Source organism: Pelodiscus sinensis, chromosome 4 (genome assembly GCF_052426305.1).
Source record: "Pelodiscus sinensis isolate ZL-2025 chromosome 4, ASM5242630v1, whole genome shotgun sequence".
In the NCBI taxonomy this organism is placed as follows: Eukaryota; Metazoa; Chordata; order Testudines; family Trionychidae; genus Pelodiscus; species Pelodiscus sinensis.
In genome coordinates, this window is record NC_143055.1 from 50,346,564 (window position 1) to 50,370,942 (window position 24,379).

The 24,379-nt window shown below is 43.0% G+C and overlaps 1 protein-coding gene across 15 annotated transcripts in view; it reads left to right on the forward strand.

Moving 5' to 3' along the window:
• Positions 1 to 24,379, forward strand: part of FIP1L1 (factor interacting with PAPOLA and CPSF1) — a 101,842-nt gene that overhangs the window by 54,154 nt on the left and 23,309 nt on the right. For 6 of the 15 annotated variants that reach the window (XM_075930419.2, XM_075930418.2, XM_075930417.2 and 3 more), the window contains 4 exons: positions 1,967 to 2,032; positions 3,248 to 3,274; positions 3,793 to 3,847; positions 7,534 to 7,580. In XM_075930419.2, coding sequence (XP_075786534.1) covers positions 1,967 to 2,032; positions 3,248 to 3,274; positions 3,793 to 3,847; positions 7,534 to 7,580 — 195 coding nt within the window. The remainder of the gene's footprint in view (positions 1 to 1,966; positions 2,033 to 3,247; positions 3,275 to 3,792; positions 3,848 to 7,533; positions 7,581 to 24,379) is intronic. The other 9 variants (XM_075930424.2, XM_075930422.2, XM_075930426.2 and 6 more) reach the window with 2 other exon arrangements.

The window sequence follows — 24,379 nt, forward strand, 5'->3', positions numbered from 1 at the left end:
ATAGACTAACAAAACATGTAGCTGGTATCATGAGCTTTCATGGGCACTGCCCACTATCTGAAGAAGTGGGCTGTGCCCACGAAAGCTCATGATACCATCTACATGTTTTGTTAGTCTATAAAGTGCTACCAGACCATTTGTAATTTTATGGGTGTTACTGAATCCTAGTGACAGCATATTGTGGCCCTGCTCCCCTTTAGTGGAAGCTGTAACATTTTGTGAAGACTTTACACACTTGGACAGTGTGTGGTGGCTAACGGCAAGATCCCAAAATAAAGTGTTGGAACTATATTAGCGTGTCTTTTCAGGTTAGTCTTCAGGTCAAGTCAGATATTGCCAAGAATGAATCTGTACTTCAGTGCTGTCCTCTCTCAAAAGAAATTATTGGCTAACTATTTTGTCCAAAGAGTATCTTTTTTTAACACTGTGTTAATCAGAAATGAGGGACTAGAGTGTCCCTCATGCTAATTACCTGATTCTGCTGATATTATGTTACACATTTTTTGGCACTTAGTTAATAATTATGTCTAAATCTTTAGACCCCTCCAATACACAAATATCAGCTTTATATCCATGGATATCTGCATCCGTGGATGCGGATATCCACAGCTTATATTTGTGGATACAGATGCAGATACAAATTTTGTATCTAGAACCCTGCAAATATAGTTACCCGCTTTATATCTGCGGGTATCCGCATTTGCAGTTGTGGATACAGATACCCACCTCTCATTTTTGCAGATACAGATAAAAATTTTGTATCCATGCAGGGCAATACTTTAGTTCTAGGTAGCAGACACCATGTAAGTATTCCTGGAATTGCCAGGGTTCTGTAATCCCCTTAGTCTAACTGTTGAGGAATTTTACTTGAATTCAGAAGTTACCTATGGCTGCAAAGCCACCCACTTTTTTGGATGGTGTCATTTCCTAATTCCTATTTCAGGTGTAAAATTAGCTTTAAAATTCTTGGTATAGAACAACAAACAATTTTATAACATAAACAATTTAATTGCCTTAAATTAAGGTTATTAAACTTATATGTCCGTTCAGTCATTGAAAACCAAGCACATCACCAGTTAAAGTGGGTCTTATCCAGTACTCTATCTCAGCTTGTATACTTAAGCACTCTGCTTTCATGCATAAGTCATTGGGAAATTTGGTAAAACAGTAGTGCCAGCAGAATGGCTGACACAGCTATACTTCCATTTTATGCCATAATATGCTCAAACTCCACAATAGATTCATTTTCAATTCTAGAATAGAACCACTCATCATGCATCTAGCGTCTGTCAGTCTTGCCCAAAGATAAACTTTAATGCTGGCTTCTGCAAGGTGAAGGTATCTTACCTAGAGAAGTGTAGTATAATTTTTTTTATTACGAGAGAGATTCTGAGGATGGAGCCAATGAATGTGATTGTGCTTTTTTTCAGTGTGCATATTAAAATAGTCCTAAAAAAGCTGATGAACACACCTTTCCAGCCGTTCTTTTTAATAACATGAAGGAAAGATGTGAGTCTTATCAGATTGTACAGATGCTCATTTTCCTAGTGGAAGCACTGTTGTATATAACGATCCTTACATTGCTTGTTAAGACTGCCACACCTGCCCACATGACCTGTTTTGGCATTAACATGAATGCCCTTTTAGACTTATTTAAATAATTTCTGGATGTAGTTACTAAAATATGTCTAAATGGAACATTCTTCAAATTATCCACAATTTCTTTAGGTTTTTATATTTAAAAAATGTCCATTACAGTGTTCTAGAAAATGCATACCTGGAGTCTTGTGAAAAATAATTTATTAGTTATGCTTTCTTATTGGAGCTGAACTTTTCAAGGAACTTTCTGTAAATTAACAAATTGTTACCATTCAAACAGAAAATGTTACATTATTTGTAGTTACAATTTTAGACAGGAAATTTTGATTTTAAACAAAACCTTAAACATATTTTTACCTGTGTATAGAACTGAGAAAGAAATACAATCTGCACAGATCCTCAAGCAAAAGTTTTCAAATTTGGATGCCAAAATGTAAGACACTTAAATCCATATTTAGATGTATAAGGAAAGTATCTTTACTCTGAGATGTGCTGAGTATCCATAACTCCAATTCAAATTAGTGAAAAGATTTGCATTGAAATTAATTAGTGGGTATGTGCTCTCATTTAGGTGTTGATCTTTAGGCACCCAAGTTTGCAAATTTTGGTCTTAATACTTTAACCACTGATCCTGCAAAAACTTGTCTTTTAAAACTCAGTGGGATTACTCTTGTTATACTGATTGGACCTCGAAGGCCCAGCACCCTCAAGATCTGACTGGTCCCATATGAGGGATTTTTCCAGACTAGGGAAGGTCATTTCAGGCCCCCTGGTATGCCCCCGTCTCCCCTCCCCCGGGCTTCTTGACTCCCCCCTCATAGCCCAGCTGAGCCACGTGCCAGCTCCTGGCTCTCCCCTCGCAGCCCAGCAGAGCCACGTGCCAGCTTCTGGCTCCCCCTTCGCAGCCCAACTGAGCCGTGTGCCTGCTCCCAGGCTCCAGCCGCCTGCAGTGCGTCAGGACTCTGATCCTGAAATATCCATGGTCATACTGGACCACGGATGTTGCCAAACCAGAAAATCCTGGATTTTAGAGATGCAACTAAATGTTTGCAGGATTGATCAGTCTTTTTCATTGACTTCCTTGGTCTTTGGATCAAAGCCTAAAGTAGGCATGTGTTCTTGGTGAAGTATCATGATACCTAGTATATTAAACCAAATTGTACGTGAGGCTAGTTTGTAGTTTTAAGGAGGGGTATAAATTATGTAATTTAATTTTGCTCCCAAAAGGTTACAGATCCTTTTTTGACACATTAAAAAGCAACCAAACAAAACAATAACAGAGCAACAATAAAACAGCCTTGGGTATATTTTATTTGCCTTCTGTTTTTTAAATGTTTTGGGTGTGCTTGGTTCACATTTTCAAGGTATTATTTGCAACTTTGAAACCTAGAACTTCCAGGGTTGTTTTTTGTTGTATTAATTGAAAACGATTCTCAGGAGCTGAAATTTTAAATTAGACCCTAAATATAATGAGAAAAATGACAAATTGGTATCACTGAGTATGCCATGATTCTTACTCTAAAACCAGGAAAATTTAGATATTTTCGTTCTTTGTTTTGATGACATAATTTTAATTAGCTCTGCTAATAATGAACACAAGTTATTGCTAAAATTGACTTAGTATACATCATATATTTTTATTTCTTAGGTATACCAATAACAGTGCCACCACCAGGTAACTTATTTATATATTTTCTGAAGTGTTGTTAAGTAATGTGGAACTTAAATTTGAAGGTGCAACATGCAGTTTTCTACATCTGCTTGTTCATATCTAGATAAAAGGTCATGAACATAAAACTAGGCCTCGTTATCATAGAAAGGTAGAGATGAAACCATTTTCATGTTCCTAATTGTGGGACCAATGTGCCACTTCCCTGAGAACTACACTTCTCCCTCTCCTCAGAGTCTTGTTGAACTGCTGGTGCAAAGCATTCTTGATAACTTCTTGAAAGTTCAGTACAATAGAAAATACTTATGTTTTAAAGACTGATGGCAAATGAAATTGAGACACTGAAAGCATGTATATATTTAGGACTTGACCCTGCTCTTTCATTAAGTAGTTATGTGTTGTCCAGTTTTACGTAATCACTAACTGTGTAGTTGGGTTATTCTTTGTCAGCTCAGCTTCTCTGAAATTAGTATGCCATTGTAAATCTAACCCAATTTTTTATGTTTTCCAATTAAATATTTCAGGTTTTCCTCCCCCACCTGGAGGTCCACCACCTTCTCTTATACCAACAATAGAAAGGTAAACTTTGTTCAAAATCATTCATTTTCATCCCTTGCAACACGGGGCTTTTTTTTAAAAAAAAAAAAAAAATCTTACATAAAGAATACTTTCCTTTTATAGAAAAAAAATTCTGCTTTTGTCATTTTGTTTTGGTTTTTCCTCAGTTACTGTGATCTAAAATTTCAGAAGGCTTTAATTCAGATAGCAATGTTTGTTTATAAAGCATTGTGCTATTTGTCATTATGTAGCTCTATACCATTATACTGATGCAAGATTTAAGAACAGAGGAGCTATTCTGTTAGGCTCCTGATTAGGGATGTTAAATAACGGTTAGTAAGCTGATTGAGTAGTTGATGGAATTTCCATCCGTTACTTGACTAGTTGATAAGGGGGTTTGCTGCAGCTATGCTTTTCAAAGGTAGAGCATAGAGGTCTGGGCATGAGCCAAGATAGCTGAGTCCCCAGCTTGCTCCGGGTCCCAGGCGCTGCACCTCTGCTTTTTAAAAGTAGTAAGAGCCACCATGTTCTTACTACATTTAAAAAGGCAGAGCCACAGCATCTGGTCCCAGATCTGTCTCCTCTGTCCTCCCGCGGAGATGGTGCTGTGGGGAATAAGCTTTTAAGCTGGCTCCCCGCAGTATTGGCTCCTTCTTTTCCCCCCTTCCAAGGAGTGGGGAGAGAAGAGACTAGTTGAATAGTGATTAGACTACCCGACTAGTCGTTTACATCCCTAGGGCTGATTATTCAGAGATTCTCAGGTTATCCAGTTGATTATCTAACATAATATTAGCACGTTTCTCTGGAACAGCATCCATGTTACATGCCAAAAAGTTAAAGTTGCCAAGTCAAGCATTCAGAGACTAGGAAATGCTAGAAATTAGGTTTTCTGTGCAACTGTTGACACTCAACCGTGTAGAATCAGAAATGTTCATAACATCCTTATAAGGTAAGATGCAAAATTATTCCCATGTTTATAGATGAAGATCTGATACACAGAGATTATGTCCACGAGTATTGGGAGCCTAAATTGAGATGCCTAGGGTCTGATTTCTGTAAATACTTCACATTTTTATAGCAATTACTGTTCAAAGCTCAGGCCCCATTCGACTCTAGTTGCAGTTGTATTTATCACTTCTGGAAATCAGGTCCCAGATGTCTCAGGATGGGTCCCTAGATAATAAAACATTCACAATGGCCACTTCTAAAAAGTTGGTTTAAATTGCTTTCCTTTGTCACACAGGAACTTTGTGGGAGAGAAAGGAATAGAATCAGGGTGTCTGGGGAGGCCTGTCCACTGTCCAAACCAGAAGATCATTTCTTCCTTTCCTCCAATTCCCAGCCTTATTTACTACACACCTTCCTGGTTTTCAAAATATCAGACCCTGCATGCAACATCCTAAATCAGAACATACACTACTTCAAACCTGGTCTACACTTAAGATAGGTCAGGTGCTTGTAGGGTTGAAAAATGTACAGCAGCTAGGGCAAAGGAATATTAAAAAATAGTACATAATTGTTATTAAAGACTATGGGCCAGATAGTTAAAGCTATCTAGATGCAGGGATGAACTTGGTGGGATTCTCAAAAGTGCATAGGCACCTAACTCCTATTGATTTGATAATGTATATGCTCATGGGGCCAAATTAAAGTTGCACAGACAACCTTATTTCTGGTGTTTCCTGCCTTTTAGTGAATGACTTGTAACCTTAACATTCTAGTAATATGGTTGTCTTTATATGTAGTATCCTAAATTTTTCTTAAAAAAGGTGTAAAACTTCCACAAATTCTATTATACAGAACCAATTTAATCTTCACAGTCAGCAGCACTATCAGAATCTTTAGATTCATAATGCAGACATTTTCCATTTGAATTTATGGGATAACTGGTAGCATCAGTAGCCTATTTTCCACTCTCAGCCTCTAACAAGCCTTCTTGACACGTGCAAACAGATTTTCATTGATTTATATTTTGGCCAAATTTGAGTGGAATTTCAGAGAAGGTAAAAGGTACATTTTTGACATCAGGGTAGCCTCTTTCCCAGATTTCAAATCCTTGCACCACAATATGCAGGTGATAATGCTTCTCAGTGAAAAAGCTGAAAGATTTTTTTTTTAACATAGCTCATGTACCATGAAAAGATTTACATTCCCACTGAGCAGAATATTAAAACTTGCTGAAGGAAATAAAATAGATACCAATTCCTTTTCTTAAGATTTTTCCAGTAAAGAAGTCATAGCCAATACAGAAAACTGAAGTATACGCTTGGCTTTGTTTCTTTGGGTCATTATGTTTTATGGCTCTTTTTTATTAATTATGAGAATAATTTCAATAGGTTTCTCAGTATAGTATAACTTTGTAAACTTCTTTATCTAGTTTATATTAAAACTTGCATCTCTAGTTCTGACATGTTGAAACATTCCATAAGGCTTTCATTATTCTATTTTTAAAACCATACTGATCCAAAAGCCCTTTTATACTGTGAGGCTGTCTTCAAGAACAAAAGTAGCACTCAAGTAAATGTGTTAAATAAAGTATAGAAGATTAATTCAAGCTATCTAGGAAGTGATAAAATTTATCAAAGGTTATAGAAAATTGAATTTAAGCCCTGTGTGCATATCATCCTTTTCAACCTCTATATTTTACCTATTTAAGTTGGCTACCATTGAAAGAAGTAGCTCTAGAAAATATGAAGTTGATTTAGAAGAATATTTATAGAATAATCTATTTGAAGCACACCTGTTTTATATACATATGTGTTTGAAAAAATTGGATTCACTTCTATACCTAGTTATTTAAAGAAAGGATATGAGGAAGCTTTCATTCACAAATTTGCTTCTTGCGAAGCAACTGGGCATGGAGTATGTTTTCTCTGCCAATATTTGCAACTGTTTCTCAGATATAAGTAATATATTGAAATAGAAAATCCAGTGAGAACAAAACAGAATAGTTTAAATGTACTATGAAATATATTAAGACAGTTTTGGGAATAAATGTTTAAAAATTTAAGAATGTTAACGAAGAATACAAATTCTTCTGTCTACATTAGTATTAAAATAAAAATATGTATATATTAGTATTAGATGTCTGTATGTATTCAATTCAGTTAATCATTAGATTGCTTTTTATAGTAGGAATGGTTATGATGGCAGGCATGTTATTTAAATATATCCTTTTAAAAACACTGTTTTAGTCACAAACTTCTAAGAATTGTGAAGAGTGATGGGCAACCTAGGCTAGTAAGTGGGCAATTTTATGAGTGGCCTCATTCATCTCTGTGGGCAGCAAGGTTGTTGTAAACAAGACAGTCTCCCAGATTAGGATATTTTTGCTAACTGCATTTACGTACATAGAATTTGTGGGGTGTGTTGATTGAATCATCGCAGTGCTTTGATTGGATGCATGGGGAGCACATGGCAGTCAAAGTTGTGTGTAATCAATATGCATCTCACTTCATGTGCCTTTGCTTTACATGTGTGTCATTTTAGTAATACTGGTAGGAAAAAAGGCATACGTCGATGGAAATCAGTGAAATCTGGCAACACTGCTGATAGGTAATGGTAAACAAAATATCTCATGTGCCACACACAGATCCCTGATGGGTCTCAGGTTGCCCACCACTGGTGAAAAGTAAAATCAGGTGATATATATATAAATCCATGCAGGTGTGGGCAGGAACCTGACTTGTATATTTACCTTTCAACAGTGGACATTCCTCTGGCTATGACAGCCGCTCTGCTCGTGCATTTCCGTGTGAGTATGGTTATCTGCTTTGGGGATTTTACTTAAGCTTTGTTAAAAATTGTTTAGAATAGCTATAGCAACATTGTTTCAGGTAAAATATAAGCAAGAATTTGTTCACTAATCAAAATAAGATGATGCAGAAGGTCAAAGTGAGTTTTATCATTACCGGATACCTAGCACTTCATGTTAACAGCACCTGCTTTACCTGGTCATTTATTTTTCTGTCCTCTAAATTAAAATTTCTATGATGAATTTTTTTGTCTTCAGTGCAAATGTTTGCATGATTTTTAAAAAACAAAAAACGCACATCTGTAGAATTCAGTGTGTATCAATAGCAGGTGGACAGACATAATTTTCTTTCATGTACCTTCAAAATCTGTAACTGGTTGGAAAGATGCAAACTTTTAAGCATCTATTTTCTCTGCAGGATGCTGTAAATTTGTAGCAGATGGCAATAGAAAGAAAGTGGCTGAGTTGGTCAGTGTTTTCTCGGTATCAATGTATACTTTGAGGCACAGGATAATCTAGTTCTTTGAGATATATGCCTGAGGGTGCTCCACAGTAGGTGTAGGTGTGTCCCAGTGTCACAGTGCGGATTCTTGATAGCAGTGCATTGGGGGCCGCGCATGTGCAGCTACCCTCCCTTCAGTTCCTTCATACCATCCCCAGCTTCAGCGCCCCCCCCTTCGCTGCCCGTAACAACTCCTCACGCTGCATGCTCTGCTTCGACAGTACTGTAGGCGCCAGCACCTCTTATGACAATGACATCTTCGGCACCTCACACTCCTACCATTACCTATCGGAATCACAGAGACCTTGCAGTCTCCTCAACCTTTAACTTCCCATTTTTATGTAATGACAAACCATCTTATTCACCACAGTCTAACTATACATCATCGCCTACCATTTTATCAGTTGATGACGATGAGAACCCAAGGGTTTTCTCACCACAAGTATCCCCTGCAAAGAGGCATCGGGACACTAGTTTCATTCTGATGCTCCCAACTACAGCGGAGCAGCCATGGCCCCTTGGACCCCATATCCATGGATGCCACCGCCAATGCCTTACCCACCCCAATGGCAATTTTGGAGGCTGTGGCCTGAACACCACAGGAAGAGACCATATAAAATGAAGCATACAGCGAAAGCACTTTCTCCCCTAACTCAAATCACCTCCAGTGTGGCGAGCACAACATGAAATTGACGAATACTATTCTCTGAACTCGGGTCCAGAGGCATTACTTGACTTAAGCTCTGCAACTGTGATAGATGAGGTTATCATGCCACCGCCCTCAGTAACCATCGAGGACTTCTCCTTTTTCCAGGATCTGCTTAAGCGAGTTGCAAACTATTTGAACGTTGCCGTGCAGGACACACAGCACGAACTCACAAATATCCTTCAGGCGATGCCATCTTCAAAAATTGCCTTGGCAATTAACTCAGCCATGCTTGAACCAGCCAAAACTCTGTGGCAAACCCCCGCCTCAGTCCCTCCCACCTGTAAAAAGGCAGACCGCAGGTATTATGTCCCACCTAAGAGGTCAAAATTTCTGTTCACTCATCCACCACCAAACTCACTAGTAGTGGACGTGGCTCAGCAAAGAAGTAAACAACGAAACTGCTCCGCACTGTCTGGCAAGCATAATGAGACTTGACATACTTGGTAAGAAAGTATACACATCAGCCACACTGCAAATCAGTGGCCAACTACGCCGCATTCCTCAGTAAATATGATTTCAATAATTATGAAGAGCTTTAGGTGATATATCAGAAAATAAAAAGGTGCAATTTAGAGCAATCATCGCAGAGGGTCAGGCAATATCACAAAGAGGCCTTTAGGCTGCCTTAGATGCAGCTGACACGGCTACGAGAACAGCAGCCAGAGCAGTTGTCATGAGACATGCCTTATGGTTTAATTGGTCAACCTTCCCTCGAGAAATCCAGTCATCAGTGGAAGACCTGCCATTTGAGGGAGAGAAACTCTTCTCATTGAAAATCAATGAGGTCCTCCACTCAGTGAAAGACTCCAGGGCAACCTTCTGCTCTCTCAGCATTGACAATACAGATACAGCCGTACTAGAAGCCAAGATACCCACATGTCATTACCAAAGGCAAGACCACCTGCCATACTTACAACATGGCCATGATAATCAACAGCATCGGTGGCCCCAGACTAATACTTCCAACCATCCACCCCAACCTAATAAGCAAATTTGAGCCATCCTTTGAGAGATTTAAAAAAAAATCTTATCTCCTCCAGAGCTCCCAAATACTAGTAAACTTTTCACTTACCATCTTTTGCCATTTCTTGACGGTGCAACATCACATCCAATAAATGGGTGATACAGACAATTACCTTCGGATACACCATTTCCCTTTCTCTCTCTTCTTCCACCTCACCCGCCCATCCCGTCCCTCTTTAGGGACCCCTTTCACGAGACTATATTGCAACAAGAGGTGGATCACCTGCTATAATTTGGAGCCGTAGAACCCGTTCCCCTGGAGTTTGAGGACTGTTTTTTTACTCCCATTACTTCCTCATCCAGAAAACAAACGGTGGCTGGTGCCAAATTCTTGATTTGAGAGCCCTAAACAAATTTGTTTAGACAAAAATTTTCAAAATGGTAACACTAGCCATTGTTATCCCTACTCTGGAGCTTGGCGACTGGTTTTCATCTCTCGTCCTACAAGATGCATATTTTCACGTGTCTATATAATCTGCTCATAGACATTTTCTTGGTTTTACCCTAGGTTTGCAACATTACCAATATATTGTCCTACCCTTCAGACTCTCCACAGCACCAAGGGTTTTCTTCCAGGTGTTAGCAGAGGTCACAGCCCATCTCAGGAAACATGGTGTCCCCGTTTATCCATATCTCAACAATTGCCTCATCAAGGCAAGAACCAGGCACGATTCCTACCACTGTACCCATCTGGTACAATTGTGTTTCCAATCATTAGGACTTATGATAAACAAGAGCAAATCAGTGCCCACACACACTCAGTCCATCCAATTTATCGGAGCCCGTCTCGACTCCACCACAGCCGTTGCCTCCCTACCTCCCAACAGGGTCCTCAGGTTCATCCAGTTAGCTCATTCGCTCTGTGTAATGCCACTTGTCACAGTTCACGACTGTCTACAACTTTTGGGTCACATGATGTCTTGCAACCCTGTGGTCCCCTTCTTCAGCTAACCCAAAAAACGGCATTTCTAGTCGCAATAAAGTAAGTTACAGGGACACCCTAATGGAGGACTTACTGTTCACCATCCTTCTTAAGGACAAAGTCTCTTTACAGATGTACCCCAAGTTTTTACCAAAGGTGTGGTCCCTCTTTCACCTCAACCAAATGATACTTACCTACATTCTTCCCAAAGCCTCACGCCAGCACCTGCAAGGCACAGATGCATACCCTCCATGTCTGAAGGGCACTCTCCTTTTACACCCACAGAACAAAATCCTTCAGATTGTCTCCATGACTCTTCGTCTCCATTGCAGAATGCAAGAAGGGGAGCCACATAATCTTTGGGAGGATATCTCATTGGAATTCTGACAGCATCACCATGTGCTACTTGCTCAATCATCTACCACCACCTACCTCAATCTGGGCACGCACTACTAGAGCAGTCGCCACCTCAGTCACTTATCTGAGGAAGGTTCCCATCGTTGACATGTTCTGTTGCTACATGGGCATCAGAACAAACATTTGTTAAGCACAATGCACTTTCCTCCTGGCCTCTCCATTACACAAGAGTAGCAAAGGCTGTACTGCAGACAGCTTACCTGCCAGATCCAACGTCCCTACCTCCATAACACAAATTGCTTTGCAGTTACCTACTGTGGAGCACCCCCAAGGAGCTGTCTGTCTCTCTCGAAGAGGAGGTTACCTTGTTGTAACTGACGCTTTTCAAGATGAGTGTCCCTGGGGGTGCTCCACTATCCTCCCTTTCTCCCCTCTACTTCGGGGGGGGGGGGGGGGCAAAAAAAAAAGGCTTTCTCCTGTGGTGGGTTTCGGACAGAGAAGTACCTGAAAGGAGGGTGGCTGCGCATGCTGGATGGTGCTGGAGGACCAGCGCGCCATGCATGCATAACCCCCCATGCATTGCTATCAAGAATCTGTTCTGCAACGCTGGGATGCACCTACGCTTACTGTGGAGCATCCCCAGGGACGCTCATCTCGAAGAACATCAGTTACAGCAAGGTGAGAAACCTCTTCATTCCAACATTCTCTGTGTGTGTGTGTGCGTGCGTGCGCATGCATTCACTTTCTAGAGAATTTTTTTTATTTTACTATTTTAAAAAAAAAAGGAAAGTGGATGATTGTAACCATGTTTTAAATCAGCAAGCAGGAGTCATGTGTTTTAATTGTTTTGCATTTTTACTTTCATTCTTTTCCTAAAGAAAAGTTGATTTTTATTGTCTCGCAACTATTGAAACATGTTGACTTGAAACTCAGTACAGCTTTAATACTAAGTTTGGTATTCTTTTTGCTAACAAGTAGTATACACTGTAGTGCTACGCATTTACTTACGCCATTTATATAACTTACTTTACATTTATTAAGTTCTTTACACATTAAATAATTGTGAATAATGCATTTCTTATTTATAAGATGAGGATTAATTTTTTACTTGTGATTTGTGTCAGTCTGTTTGGATGGTAATTTAAATTCAATTAAAAAGAATAAAAGCACATTCTTTATTAAATAAAACTACTGCAAGTGCTGAAACAAAAAAAATTATCAAATGTATCACAATATTTTGCTTTTATAGCTAAATGATTTTAATAAAACAAAGGAACTATTGTCTACAATTAAGAGTTTGTTTCTTCAGCCCCATGTCCCTCAAGGTTTTAGAACTACAGTTGAACTTCCCAAATCCAGGACTATCTAGTCCAGCACCATCTGTAGTCCGGCTGGGCCATGAATGTTGCTGGACCAAATTGTCCCAGAGGCCTGGGGTGGGAGCCAGCCAGAATAATGCAGGGCTGGGGAGCTCTGGCTGGACCAGCAGCGGCTGGGGAAACTCCCAGCGTCATTGGGGCCAGGCAGTGAACTGGGAGCCCCCACCCCAACTAGGGAACCCCTGGCATCAGTGGGGCCAGGTGGCAGCTGGGGGACCCCTTGCCAGGAGCAGGACTAACCCTGACAGCAGTGGAGCCAGTAACACTGGGGAACTCCCAGTGGCAGCGGCCGGGTAGCCCCAAACCAAGCTGTTTGGGTAACCCCATCAGGGAATCCCCAGCGATAGTGGGTCTAGGCTGTAGCAGGGGATCCTTAGCCAGGGAACCCTAGAGAACCCGCAACCGCAGCGGGGCCAGTAGTGTCTGAGTGGGACTGTCAATGGCCAGGCAGCTTGGCAGGGGAACCCCAGGCAATCCCCAGTGACTAGGCCAGTCAGAACCCCAGGGAACTCTGGTGGCAGCGAGCGGGCAGCGGGGTGGGAGCCCCAGCTTTGGGGTCCCCAAGGAGAGGAGCATAGAAGTAGGGCAGCCATCGGGGAGTATGCACCTCCCCTGATTAGCAAGCTCCCTGGTTTGGGACCGATCAGGGCCCAAGGGCACCAGATCATGGTAGTCCACTCTGTAGTAAATCTCACATTCTCAGACTTAATGTTTAATCACAGATTGGAAGAGGAAAACAAGCTCTCTTACTTTTTAAACTTTGAATTGGTTTAATAACTTTGAATGAATGAGTAATTTAACTGAATTAATTAAATAAAATGAAATTAGTTTTTTTTTAACATGATAAACCTGCTGTCAAAAGCTGATCTAGCCTTCAGCAGACTCTGATGCTTATTGAAGTGATTATCATAAGGTTAGGCCTCAACATAAGTTGTCAATTTGAAGTTTAAATTTAAAGTAAATTATTTTAAAATAACTATATTTAATTAAATTAATATACTAAATTAAAAATATACTTTTATCTCCTGCAAATAATGAATTTAAATCTTGTTAATGTTATATGGATAGCCTTAATTCTGTCATTCCTAATTATGGAGTGCTTGAGTTTGCAAATGACATTTTTCAGACATTTTTGTTTGTGGTTTTATATTTCCTAGCTTTTTAAAAAAGTGACCTGAAAAACCACCAATTCCATCCTGTATAATCATACTGATACCCAAATGATTTATCTTCAGGATTAAAAACTTGAGATGCACAGCATCTTCCACTTGAGCTAAGAGTAAATGACAAAAATAGTAGGTTGTCATGTGTTGTGGGCTAACCACTAGAGCAAGAGTTGGCAATAATTTTAGAAGGGGGGCCACTTCACAAATTTTTGAAGTGGCCCTGGACCATCCCAGAATGTCCTTGGGAGAAAGTGACAGGATCAGGACACTTCCCGTGCTCCCCCATCTGATTGGCCTGGGAGTGGGGGAGCACATGAAGTCTTCCTCTTCCCCTAATACTGCCTTTCCCTCCCTCCCCCAGATCTCACCCTGCAGGGGGCATGCAGCACCTACCTTACAGTCTAAGCTATCTATAACAACAAACAAAACTAAAAACACCCACCCACGATAGTTTGATCTTTTGTTGTACTCCCAATTGAAGTCTTTATTTCACTTTGAGAATTATTTGATTATAAAGGGTAAGCTGTTTCCAGCTCTGTTTTATTGCTGCTGTAGATAGTGGCAGAACCCACACAGCATCTTCTACGTTAGAAGACTGTGATTGCCCTTTGGTGTTTATAGTAATATCACACTGAGATTGACTACCCAAAAAAAAGCTCACATGGGGTGATCATTCTTGCAATGAATATTTCCCTGTCTGACGGGCAATATAAAAGCAGTAATGGTAAGTATAGGTGGTTGTGAGGACCAAGCAGCAAATGGGGGTGGGGGATGGAAAGTCAGAGGGACATTTAGTTGTGAATGGGCAGGATTTTATTTCAGGTAACTCATCACAGATGTTGGTCAAATTGTCTTCTGTAATAGAAGACAGATGTGATCTGATTAATACCTGTATGCAAGCATTTATTTTTAAACTGCCTTTTATAAGTTAAATAAATATTATCTAGATTCCCGCCGCCCCTCTTCTTTTCTTCTCTTTAACATTATCCATTGTGGTGAATCTCTCTCCAATGAAGACAAGCTGGAAATGGCCCCCTCTTCAAATTTATCAATGGGCTCTTTAGGTCAGTTGGATAAGTTAACTAGAGAGGAACATGTGGTGCTTCGTCTCCCTGTCGCCCTCTGAACATATAGCTGGTTCCAGGTGCAGGCAGCAAGTTTGAAACTCTGACTTTGGAGCATCACTCTTTATTTCAGAGACTAGTACTGTATTGACTCCTTAAAACATGCAAATCTAGAACATGATTTTTCAAGCCTCTCAAATTCATTTATAAAAAAAAAACTTTACAGTTGTCAAAATACAATATGACAAGATCCTCAGGGTGCAGCCTGAGACTGAGAGGTGTGCCCCCATACCTCGCCAGCCTGGGTTGTGTGTGTCAATGCTTTGCTAGTGACAAGTAGCAAACACTTCCAGGCACTGTTATCACCTAGCCCAACCATGTGAAGAGCCCAGCTAGATTGCACAAAAGCTCCAAGCCATTCATGAATCACACAAAGACACCAGCCAAATTCCCCCAGCTCCTAGTACTGCATCTCAGGAATAGTATTGTTCTTCTCAAGATGAGCAATGCAAGTTTATTAATTAATTCAACACTTCAATAATGGAAAACAAATATTTACTAGATTTTGTAAACCTGAGCAGATGATTTACTTCTTGCAAACTTCATGCAAACTCACTGAAAAACTGAAAAAAGGGCTGCCGACGGGGAGGGAAGAAGCAAAGGGAACAGCTGCCCTGGGGCCCAGTGATTCCAAAGGGCTCCAGTTGCCATCACTGCTGACATAGTGTGTCACATACAATACAAGTTTTAAATGCCAACTTAACAGTCTGTATAAGTGGCTTCTCTGTATTTCTGTCTGTCAGAATAGCTGTAATGCAGAAGAAAATGAGGATCTTCGTTCTTGATCACATTTAGTAAAGGCACTCAAGGTTATCTATTCATTTATAATGTATTAAGCTATTTTCCACATGTCCATTTTAATTTTTTTAGGTGTAGTTGGTTTTAGTATACATGACTTTTTATTTATTAAATTGCTAAAATGTACTCTCACTTTTCATTGGGGATATCCAATATTCAGAAAATAAGCTGTTTTCATAATGAATATATTTGCCTTGGATACAGTATATATTTCATTAGCCAATTCTCTCAGATGAAATTTTGATAATAGATGGCTTTTACATGATTATTTGAAGGTCAGTTGATTTGGATTTTGTTAGGCAAATGTGGAAAACAAGTTTCTTCTTTGAGTGATTGCATATGTCCCTTCCACGTTAGGTGTGTTTACTTGTCATGTGCACCAGTGCCAGAATTTTTTCCCTGAGCACTATCTGTAGAGGAATGGCTCTGGTGACCTTTGGGATGGTATAGCATAAAGAGTTCCGCAAGCTCCCCAAACCTTCACTTCCTTCTTGCTGCCAGAGAGGTGTAATAGAATTGCTATAGCATCAGCTAGTCTTATTTGCCATTCATTCTTGTAAACGTAGTACCTTTGTTGTATATAGTTCTACCTTATTGTTATAGTTCTTCGTTGAGTAGTGTCCCTATGGGTGCACCACTCAAAGTGTCGGGCTTGTCCCGATGCCGCAATCCGGAGAATCTTCATTAGCAGTAGCCCTGCCGGACCGTGCATGCGCACCTGCTGTCTCGTGCTGTTCACGCCTTTCTGCTGAGCATGGTCCGGCCCCATCAGTTCCTTTCCAACCGTCTGTGGCTGCAGACTGAGTTAGTACGCGCTCCCCCTCTGATCTGAGGAAAACAGGAAATTAGTTATAGAATCATAGTTAGTTCCTTGTTCGTTAGTTGTTGTTATTTTTTGTTACTCCATTATAGTATATACTACAGTTTAAAAAAAAAAACTAAAAACTTTCTGTCCTAGTTATACATTTGGTTTGAGTAGCGCCGCCCCCCCCCCCCCCAAAAAAAAAAAAGAATAAGAAGAAAAGATTAAGACAGTTAAATAAGCAAGATCATTATGCTGGGGTCACCCGGCTTCAAAAATTGTTCGCAGTGCCGAGTTGCTATGCCCATCCAGGAGACGGGTACATTCCGCAAAAGTGCGCACATTGCACTAAACTGACCGCGTGTGTGCGATAGGGAAATGAGGCTGAGGATGCTTTTGTTTAATAAATCCAAATGCCCGGTGCGGACGAGCCGTCCTCAGGCATCTCAGGGACGCATGAAGCTCACCCGATCTCCAATGAGCCTAACCGCAGGACTTCAAAACCCACCGGACGAGTGAGTGTGGGTGTTAGACCGGGCACCTCAGGCATTCTGCCAAGGCACCCCACCGAAAAGATGGGCAAGGGCCGTAGCACTTCAGCTCCACGCCCTGCCCTATCAAAGGACCTGGTACCGGCACCTTTGTGGTGATGGCAACATCAGCCCCGCTATCCACGGTGGCACCGGCGGTGCAGGCAGAGTCAAGCGCCACACAGCCCTCATCGCTGCCATTGCTTCTCCTGGTGCCGATACAGCTGATAGCGCCTGCGGCACCAGTGTACATAAAGAACAGCAGCCACTTCAATGATGCTGCTTCCGCGCTGGCCAGTCTGCTGCACACGGCACTGTCTTCCCCATGCATCTCCTTGGTGCCTACTAAGGCATGGCGGAAGTCAGGACACATTTGGACGCCATCCCTTACTCTGGACTGGGCTATTTTTTCCTCCTAGACCTCTTTCATCTGCCTCATCCTGTTCTGGCAGTCATCAGTGCGCTTCACATTATATCTCCACCAGAAAAGTACTTTTACAGTTCACCTCGTGACTCCCCTCCACAACGGTATTACCGAGTTCACTATTCCCACTCCCCATCTCATTACACTTTGGGGTCTATGTCACCAAGATCCTCAAGACCCTTGGGTTACTCACTCCACTATGGGGCAACAAGGAGGTGTTCTCCATGATGTTCACCGGGCTCATACCATCATGGGTGATGCTATGACTGTTATTATCACGACCGCCCAAGCTCGCTCAGTAGATGATACCCGCGATCACGATCTCTGCGTTGCAGGCCCCTGGCTTCACCACCTCAAGATCCGCTCTTTGTGCAGCTCTGCCAACTCCTACGGAGGACACAATCTCAGTCTCTAGTCATGAGGAGCAGAGTGACAACCACACTCTGCATCAGGAGCAACAGCACTTGGATTCCCCTACCGGACAGTCATCATCACCACCTGACAACACAGTTTTCCCAGGGGAATCTTCTCCAACAAAGGACCATAAACAATTTCAGGGGCTCTTTAAGAGAGCTGCCCAATCTCAGGAGGTCCAAGCTACAGATGTGCAGCAAAAACAACATTGTTTGCTAAAAAACTTGCAAAAATCAAAGCTTAGTGCTCCCTTTTGACAAGGCCATATTGGAGATTGCCAATGACATCTGGCAGACTCCAGCACCCACTTTACCAACCAACAGATGATCGGATAAGAAGTATTTTGTATCCCAGAAAGGTATGGAATTTTTGTTTACACACCCCCAGCCCAATTCCCTCGTCATGGATGCTGCACAACAGAGGTCAAAACCACCGCTAACGACGAGGCTAAGCATCTGGACATCTTAGGCAGAAAAGTATATTATTCTGCCACCTCAACCTTAAGAATGTCCAATTACATGGCTCTTTTCACAAATCACGATTTTGACAACTTTTCAAAGTTAGTCCCTCTTTTGGAGCCCTTACTGGACTCCAAATGACAAATTCTGAAGGCAGTAATCCAGGAAGGCTACACAGTGGCCCAAAGAGCACTGCAGATCGCCCTTGACATAGCCAACGCGGCGGCATGAACCACAGCTACAGCCGTGGTTATGCGTTGTGCATCTTGGTTGCATCTGGCGGCCGTCCTGAAAAACCTACAAGCCAAGGTTGAAGACTTATCTTTTGATCGCCAATTGCTCTTTGCTCAAAATACAGATCAGGTATTCCATTCAGGCAAAGACTCCTGCACCACTTTGAGGATGTACATGCCTCCGCATAGATGTAAAAGATATATGCCCTAAAACAAACAGAGGCCTTTCTCTTATGCTGCACCCTGTGTTAGGCCATACTATGGCCAAGACAATGCCTGCAAAAACGGTGCCAGCAGGGTTGGCAGCAAGTTAGACGTGTTGATCAAGGGACTGTGCACCACGCCTTTGACAGAGGCTCTGCATGAGGTACAAAAATTATTTCATCACGGGTTGAGACCTTATCAACAGCGTTGGTCTTTCATAACCACTGACTGTTGGGTCCAGGGCATAGTCACTTCAGGATACGTCATCCCTTTCAACTCAATCCCTCCTCCCACCCACCTTCCCCATCCCTTTTCACAGACCCCTCTCACGAGCCTCTTCTACAGCAAAAGTTCTCCCACCTACTTACCATAGGAGCAGTGGAGAGGGTACCAGCTCAGTTTCGTGGGAAGGGTTTTTATTCCCGGTACTTCCTCACTCAGAAGAAGTCAGGGGGCTGGAGACCTATTTTGGACCTACACCAGCTCAACCGTCACCTGTGAAAACAAAAATTCAAGATGGTCACGTTAGCCTCTATCATCCTAGCTCTCGACAAAGGGGATTGGTTCACGTCCCTTGATTTACAGGATGCCCATTTTCATGTAACAATACACCCGGCCCACAGGCGATTTCTCCAGTTCGTAGAGGGCATGGACCACTACCAATACAGAATGTTACCTTTTGGACTTTCAGCAGCGCCAGGAGTTTTTTCCAACACTCTGGCGGTAGTGGCTGCCTACCTTCGACGTCTCCATATCATGATCTTTCCGTATTTAGACGATTGTCTATTGAAGGCTTTCACCCTGGACGAAGCTACGCAGGCAATCACCACTACCACGACAGTGTTCAAGGCTCTAGGGCTCATAATCAATCTCGAAGTCTTTCCTAATGCTGAGTCACTGCCTAGAATTCATTGGTGCAAGGCTCGATTCATCGACCACAAGACCATACTTATCCATAGAGAGGTTTCACATTATCCAGGACTTAGTTCAGACTGTATCAATTTCTCCCAAATCTCATCTTCTTACCTGCCTACGGCTGTTATGGCACATGGCTCCCACCACATATGTGGTGCCGCACGCAAGACTTCATCTGTGAAGCCTTCAACATTGGCTATTCACGATATACACACCAACTGTCCATAGCGCACACAGTACAGTCTCCATTCCAAAAGACGTTAGGGGCTCACTAGCGTGGTGGGACAGTCCCAAGAACATGTTAATAGGTGTCCCCTTTGACAGGCAGAAACCCACAGTACAGATCACAACAGATCCGTCCTTACTCGGGTGGGGTGCCCGTTTACAGGGCCATTGGTCTCAGGGTCTCTGGACACCCCAAGAATCTCTGCAGCACATAAACTTCCTCGAGTTATGAGCAGTATTCAACACCTGCAAGCATTTCCTTTGCATGATCTGAGGTTTTACAGTCCAGATCCTCACCAACAACATAAGCACGGTTTATTATATTAATTGGCAAGGCGGTGAACACTCACGCCCCCTCTGCGTGGAGGCCATACGATTATGGAATTGGGCCATTCAGCACAGTATCACCCTTAGTGCATCATACCTTCCAGGCAAGGACAACGTCTTCGCTGATACCCTCAGCAGACAATTCCTTCCTCAGCATGAATGGGAGTTGCACAACGAAGTTCTCCGCAATCTTTTACAACGCTGGGGGTTCCCCAGTATAGACCTCTTTGCCACTCACCACAACAGAAAGTGCCATCATTATTGCTTATGAGCGGGCATTGGTGCAGCTTCCTTAGGGGATGCCTTCCTGCTCGACTAGAGTCATCACCACTTGCTCTGTGCCTTTCCCCCCCTCCCACTCATTCTGAAGGTACTAGAGAAAATAGCATTGGATGGCGCAACAGTGATTTTGATAGCACCCTTTTGGCCCTGACAGACGTGGCTAACGCAATTGTTGCGAATGTCGGTGGCATAGCCACAGTGACTACCAAAGCTGTACAACTTACTATCTCAGCAACACAGTACTATGATTCACCCTCACGTCGATCGCTTGCATCTCACGGCGTGGTTCCTAGTTGGCTCCAAGGGCTGGAAATGAGCTGTTCTCAGGCTATGAAGCATGTGCTTATAAACAGCAGATGCCACGCTACTTGCAAGACTTACCTCCATAAATGGTACCAGTTCCAGTCCTGGTGCTCAGCAAGAGCTTTTGATCCTCTTTCCTTACCTATCCAGCAAGTACTCGATTACATCCTGCACCTAAAGACAACAGGCTTGTCGATTTCTTCCCTCAGGGTTCACCTGGTGGCAATCTTGGCCTTCTGTCCTCCCATCGACGACCATTCGGTGTTCGCACACTCACTAACCAAAAGATTCTTAAAAGGGCTCAAGAATCTGTATCCTGCTCACAGAATTCCACCAGAGCTGTGAGACCTGGCTCTAGTCTTGGACACCCTGACTCATCCCCCCCTTCGAACCTCTTGTGATGTGCGACCTCCAAATGCTCACGATAAAGGTGGTGTTCCTGCTTGCCATAACTTCGGCGTGGCGAGTGAGCGAATTAGCGGCTCTCTCCACCGATCCACCATACACATTGTTCACTGAGCATGGAGTAGTGCTTCGTGTCATCCTCCCTTTCTACTGAAGGTGTATTCCTTTTTTCATATAAATGATCCCATAAGTCTGCTGACATTCTATCCAAAACCGCATTACGCAGTGGAAGAATCATGGTTACATACGCTGGACATCAGAAGAGCGCTAGTCTTTTACCTTGAGAGAACACGTGGTTTCAGGAAGTCTCAGCGCCTTTTCCTATCTACAGCCGAGTGTTCAAAAGGCCAGCAACTCTCCGCAGAACGCTTTTCTAACTTGATAGTTTCTTGCATCACCTGATGTTACGCCTTTCGTAATAAATCTTTACCAAAGCAACCTTATGCCCACTCCACCAGAGGCATGGCCACATCAACAGCTTATCTTAAGAGTGTATCATTACAGGACATATGCTGTGCAACAACCTGGTCATCTGCTCTTACCTTTGCCAGACATTATGCCTTCATGAAAATATTGAAGAGCGATTCTGCAATGTCCCAAGCAGTTCTGTCCACGGCGCCGAGAACATAAGTCCGAAGCACACGTATAGCATTGGACCACTGCTATGTACTCACCTTGAACGGAGCGCCCCCGGGGACACTACTCGATGAAGGAGAGAGTTACTCACTTTGTGCAGTAACGTCTGTTCTTCGAGATGTGTGTCCATGGGTGCTCCATGTCCCTCCCTTCTCCCTGCTTCGGAGCTACTGTTTTCTCTTTTTCAGATGCTTCCGGATGGGAGGAACTGATGGGGCCAGACCGTGCTCAGCAGAAAGGCGCAAACTGTGTGAGACAGCAGGCACGCATGTACGGTCTGGCGGGGCTACTGCTAATGAAGATTCTCCGGATTGTGGCATCAGGACGAGCTTGACACCTTGAGTGGAGCACCCATTGGGGGGGACACATCTCGAAGAACAGACGTTACTGCACAAAGTGATATAACTCTCTTTTTGTAATAGTCTGTAGTTGTCCGAGACAGGATTTAGCCTTAGGGATGCAGAATGCCTCAATCCGAGGCTTCAAGCCTTTTTGAAGAGTGCAAGCATCCTGATAAGTTGAGCTTATTGGGTAGCTGAGTTGACTAGTCATCTATTCAGTTCTCCACTCCCTTCCCCCTTATTATTGGCTCTGTATCAGAGGCAGCAAAGGAGGGAGAACGGGAGCTGGTGCTGAGGGGAGTCAGCTTAAAAGCTGGTTCCCTCTAGCACCATCTCGGCAGTGCCACCTGCCCCTCTCCCCCACGCTGCTGCCTCTATCAGACCCTCTGCCCGCGGTAGGCCCTAGGCTCATTGCGGGCAGAGGCTGCTCAAGCAGCCTTCCCTTATTGACTAATCATGTAGTTGATATGATTAGTCAGTAACCCGCTTCTTAACATCCTTAATCCTATGCCTATTAGGGTACGTCTATGCAGCAACATTATTTTGAAATAACTAGTGTTATTTCGAAATTACTTACTCCACATCTACACAGCAGGCAGTTATTTCGAAATAATGTTGAAATACTGTCAAGCTGGAGGATTTCTTACTCCTACTCCTGTAACCCTCATTGTACAAGGAGTAAGGGAATTAGAAGGAAGAGTGCTCTATTTCAAAATAAGTGCTGTGTAGATACTCCCTATTTCAAAATAAGCTATGTTGTTGTCATAGCTCAATTTGCGTAACTTATTTCGAGTAAAGCCCTGCTATGTAGATGCACCATTAGTGACCTTAGGCTCTCCTACTGGAGTCTGTGCTAGCTCTGGCACCAGTGCAGAAGTCAGAGTTTGCCTTGAGAACCATGGTGTCAGTGTGCAGCATCCCAATCTTAAAGCCAGCACCATTCCCTGATCCGGACAAGAAACTGAAGGCATCAGCAAGGGAATGATCTCTGATATCCTGTAAGGGAAAGGAGAAGTTGGAAGAGAGCTAAGACTCGTGTTGAGTGGCTTGTCACCTGTGTCTGAGAGTTGGGCTCCAGCTCAAGTAGAACAGTTCAGTCCTTCCCATCTCAGGCCAATTATGCTGGGAAGCAATGAATGCCTCTGGCACCTAGAGGTACCATTGACCCTGGAGGCCTTGTGGGTGGTGCAGGATATATTGTCCTTATCGGTGCCAGTGGCACCGACACCAGCAGTGTCAAGATCCCAGGGCAAGACCGTATTGGGCTCTTTTTGATCATCTTCCCAGCAGGCCCATTCCCTGTCTAAGGGATCATACCACCAGCACTCTTCCTCACATTAGGATACTGGCTTAAAAAACACCCATTAGACCTTCTGTATCTGAGTGCCAAAAGCAGGACTCGGAGGGCAACAGTCATGGAAACTATTAGGTAGACCAGTCAAGGTATGTGGATCCCAGCATGGCCACTGGTACAAGACCCCTGTATCTCTGAGACTATGGCACCACTCCCAGGACCATTAAGGAAAACAGCATTGTTGGTCCCCCCCATACAGATCTTCATGGTCTTGATGGTCCTCAGGCCACCAGACTTGCTCTAGCTCCCAGGCCCAATCAGGTTGCTAATGCCAAGCAAGCGATGAGAAGCATCTGTCGCCTGGCTCCTGTCACCAATCTGCATATCCTCAATAGTCTCTGGAGTCCATGGCAGAGGTTTGTCCTGGTCAGAGAGATCCTCTCAGGACCACAATACTCACCATCATGTGGAAGATGGTAAGAGACACTCCTGGTCTCCAGGCAGTGAGCATGCAGACTCAGAAGTTGGCACAGCGTAGGGTTCCCTTCCACCAAGTCAGGCACTGACGTCAGTGGTAGGGCCCTTACTGCAACTCCCCACATCATTGAAGGGACAGTAGCTGGTACCCCTGGAACGCATGGTGATTACTCAACTGTTTCAGGTTTCCGGTGAGTTTCAGGGAAGTGTGAGACCATTGGCCTCAGTGTCCCAGCCCCCAAGTCAGGTTCAAGCTCCTGAGGAAAACCCTCAGACCCGGGAGGTTCTAGCACTTCAACAGGTCACTCTGCAGGAAGGGGTGGGGCACCAGCATCATTATCCTCCCCAGACTAGGGATGTAAAATCTCAGTAAATCTGTTAGCCAGTTAAACACTACGCTTAACCAGTTAAATGGGGGCAGGCTGGAGTGCACCTGCCTTGCAGCTGGTTAGGAGCTGTTCATCACCCAGTAAGGTTAATATTCATATCCCTACCCTGGATGAGGCCATCACAAGTTCCTGTCTCTCAGTGCCACAAGACCATGCAAAG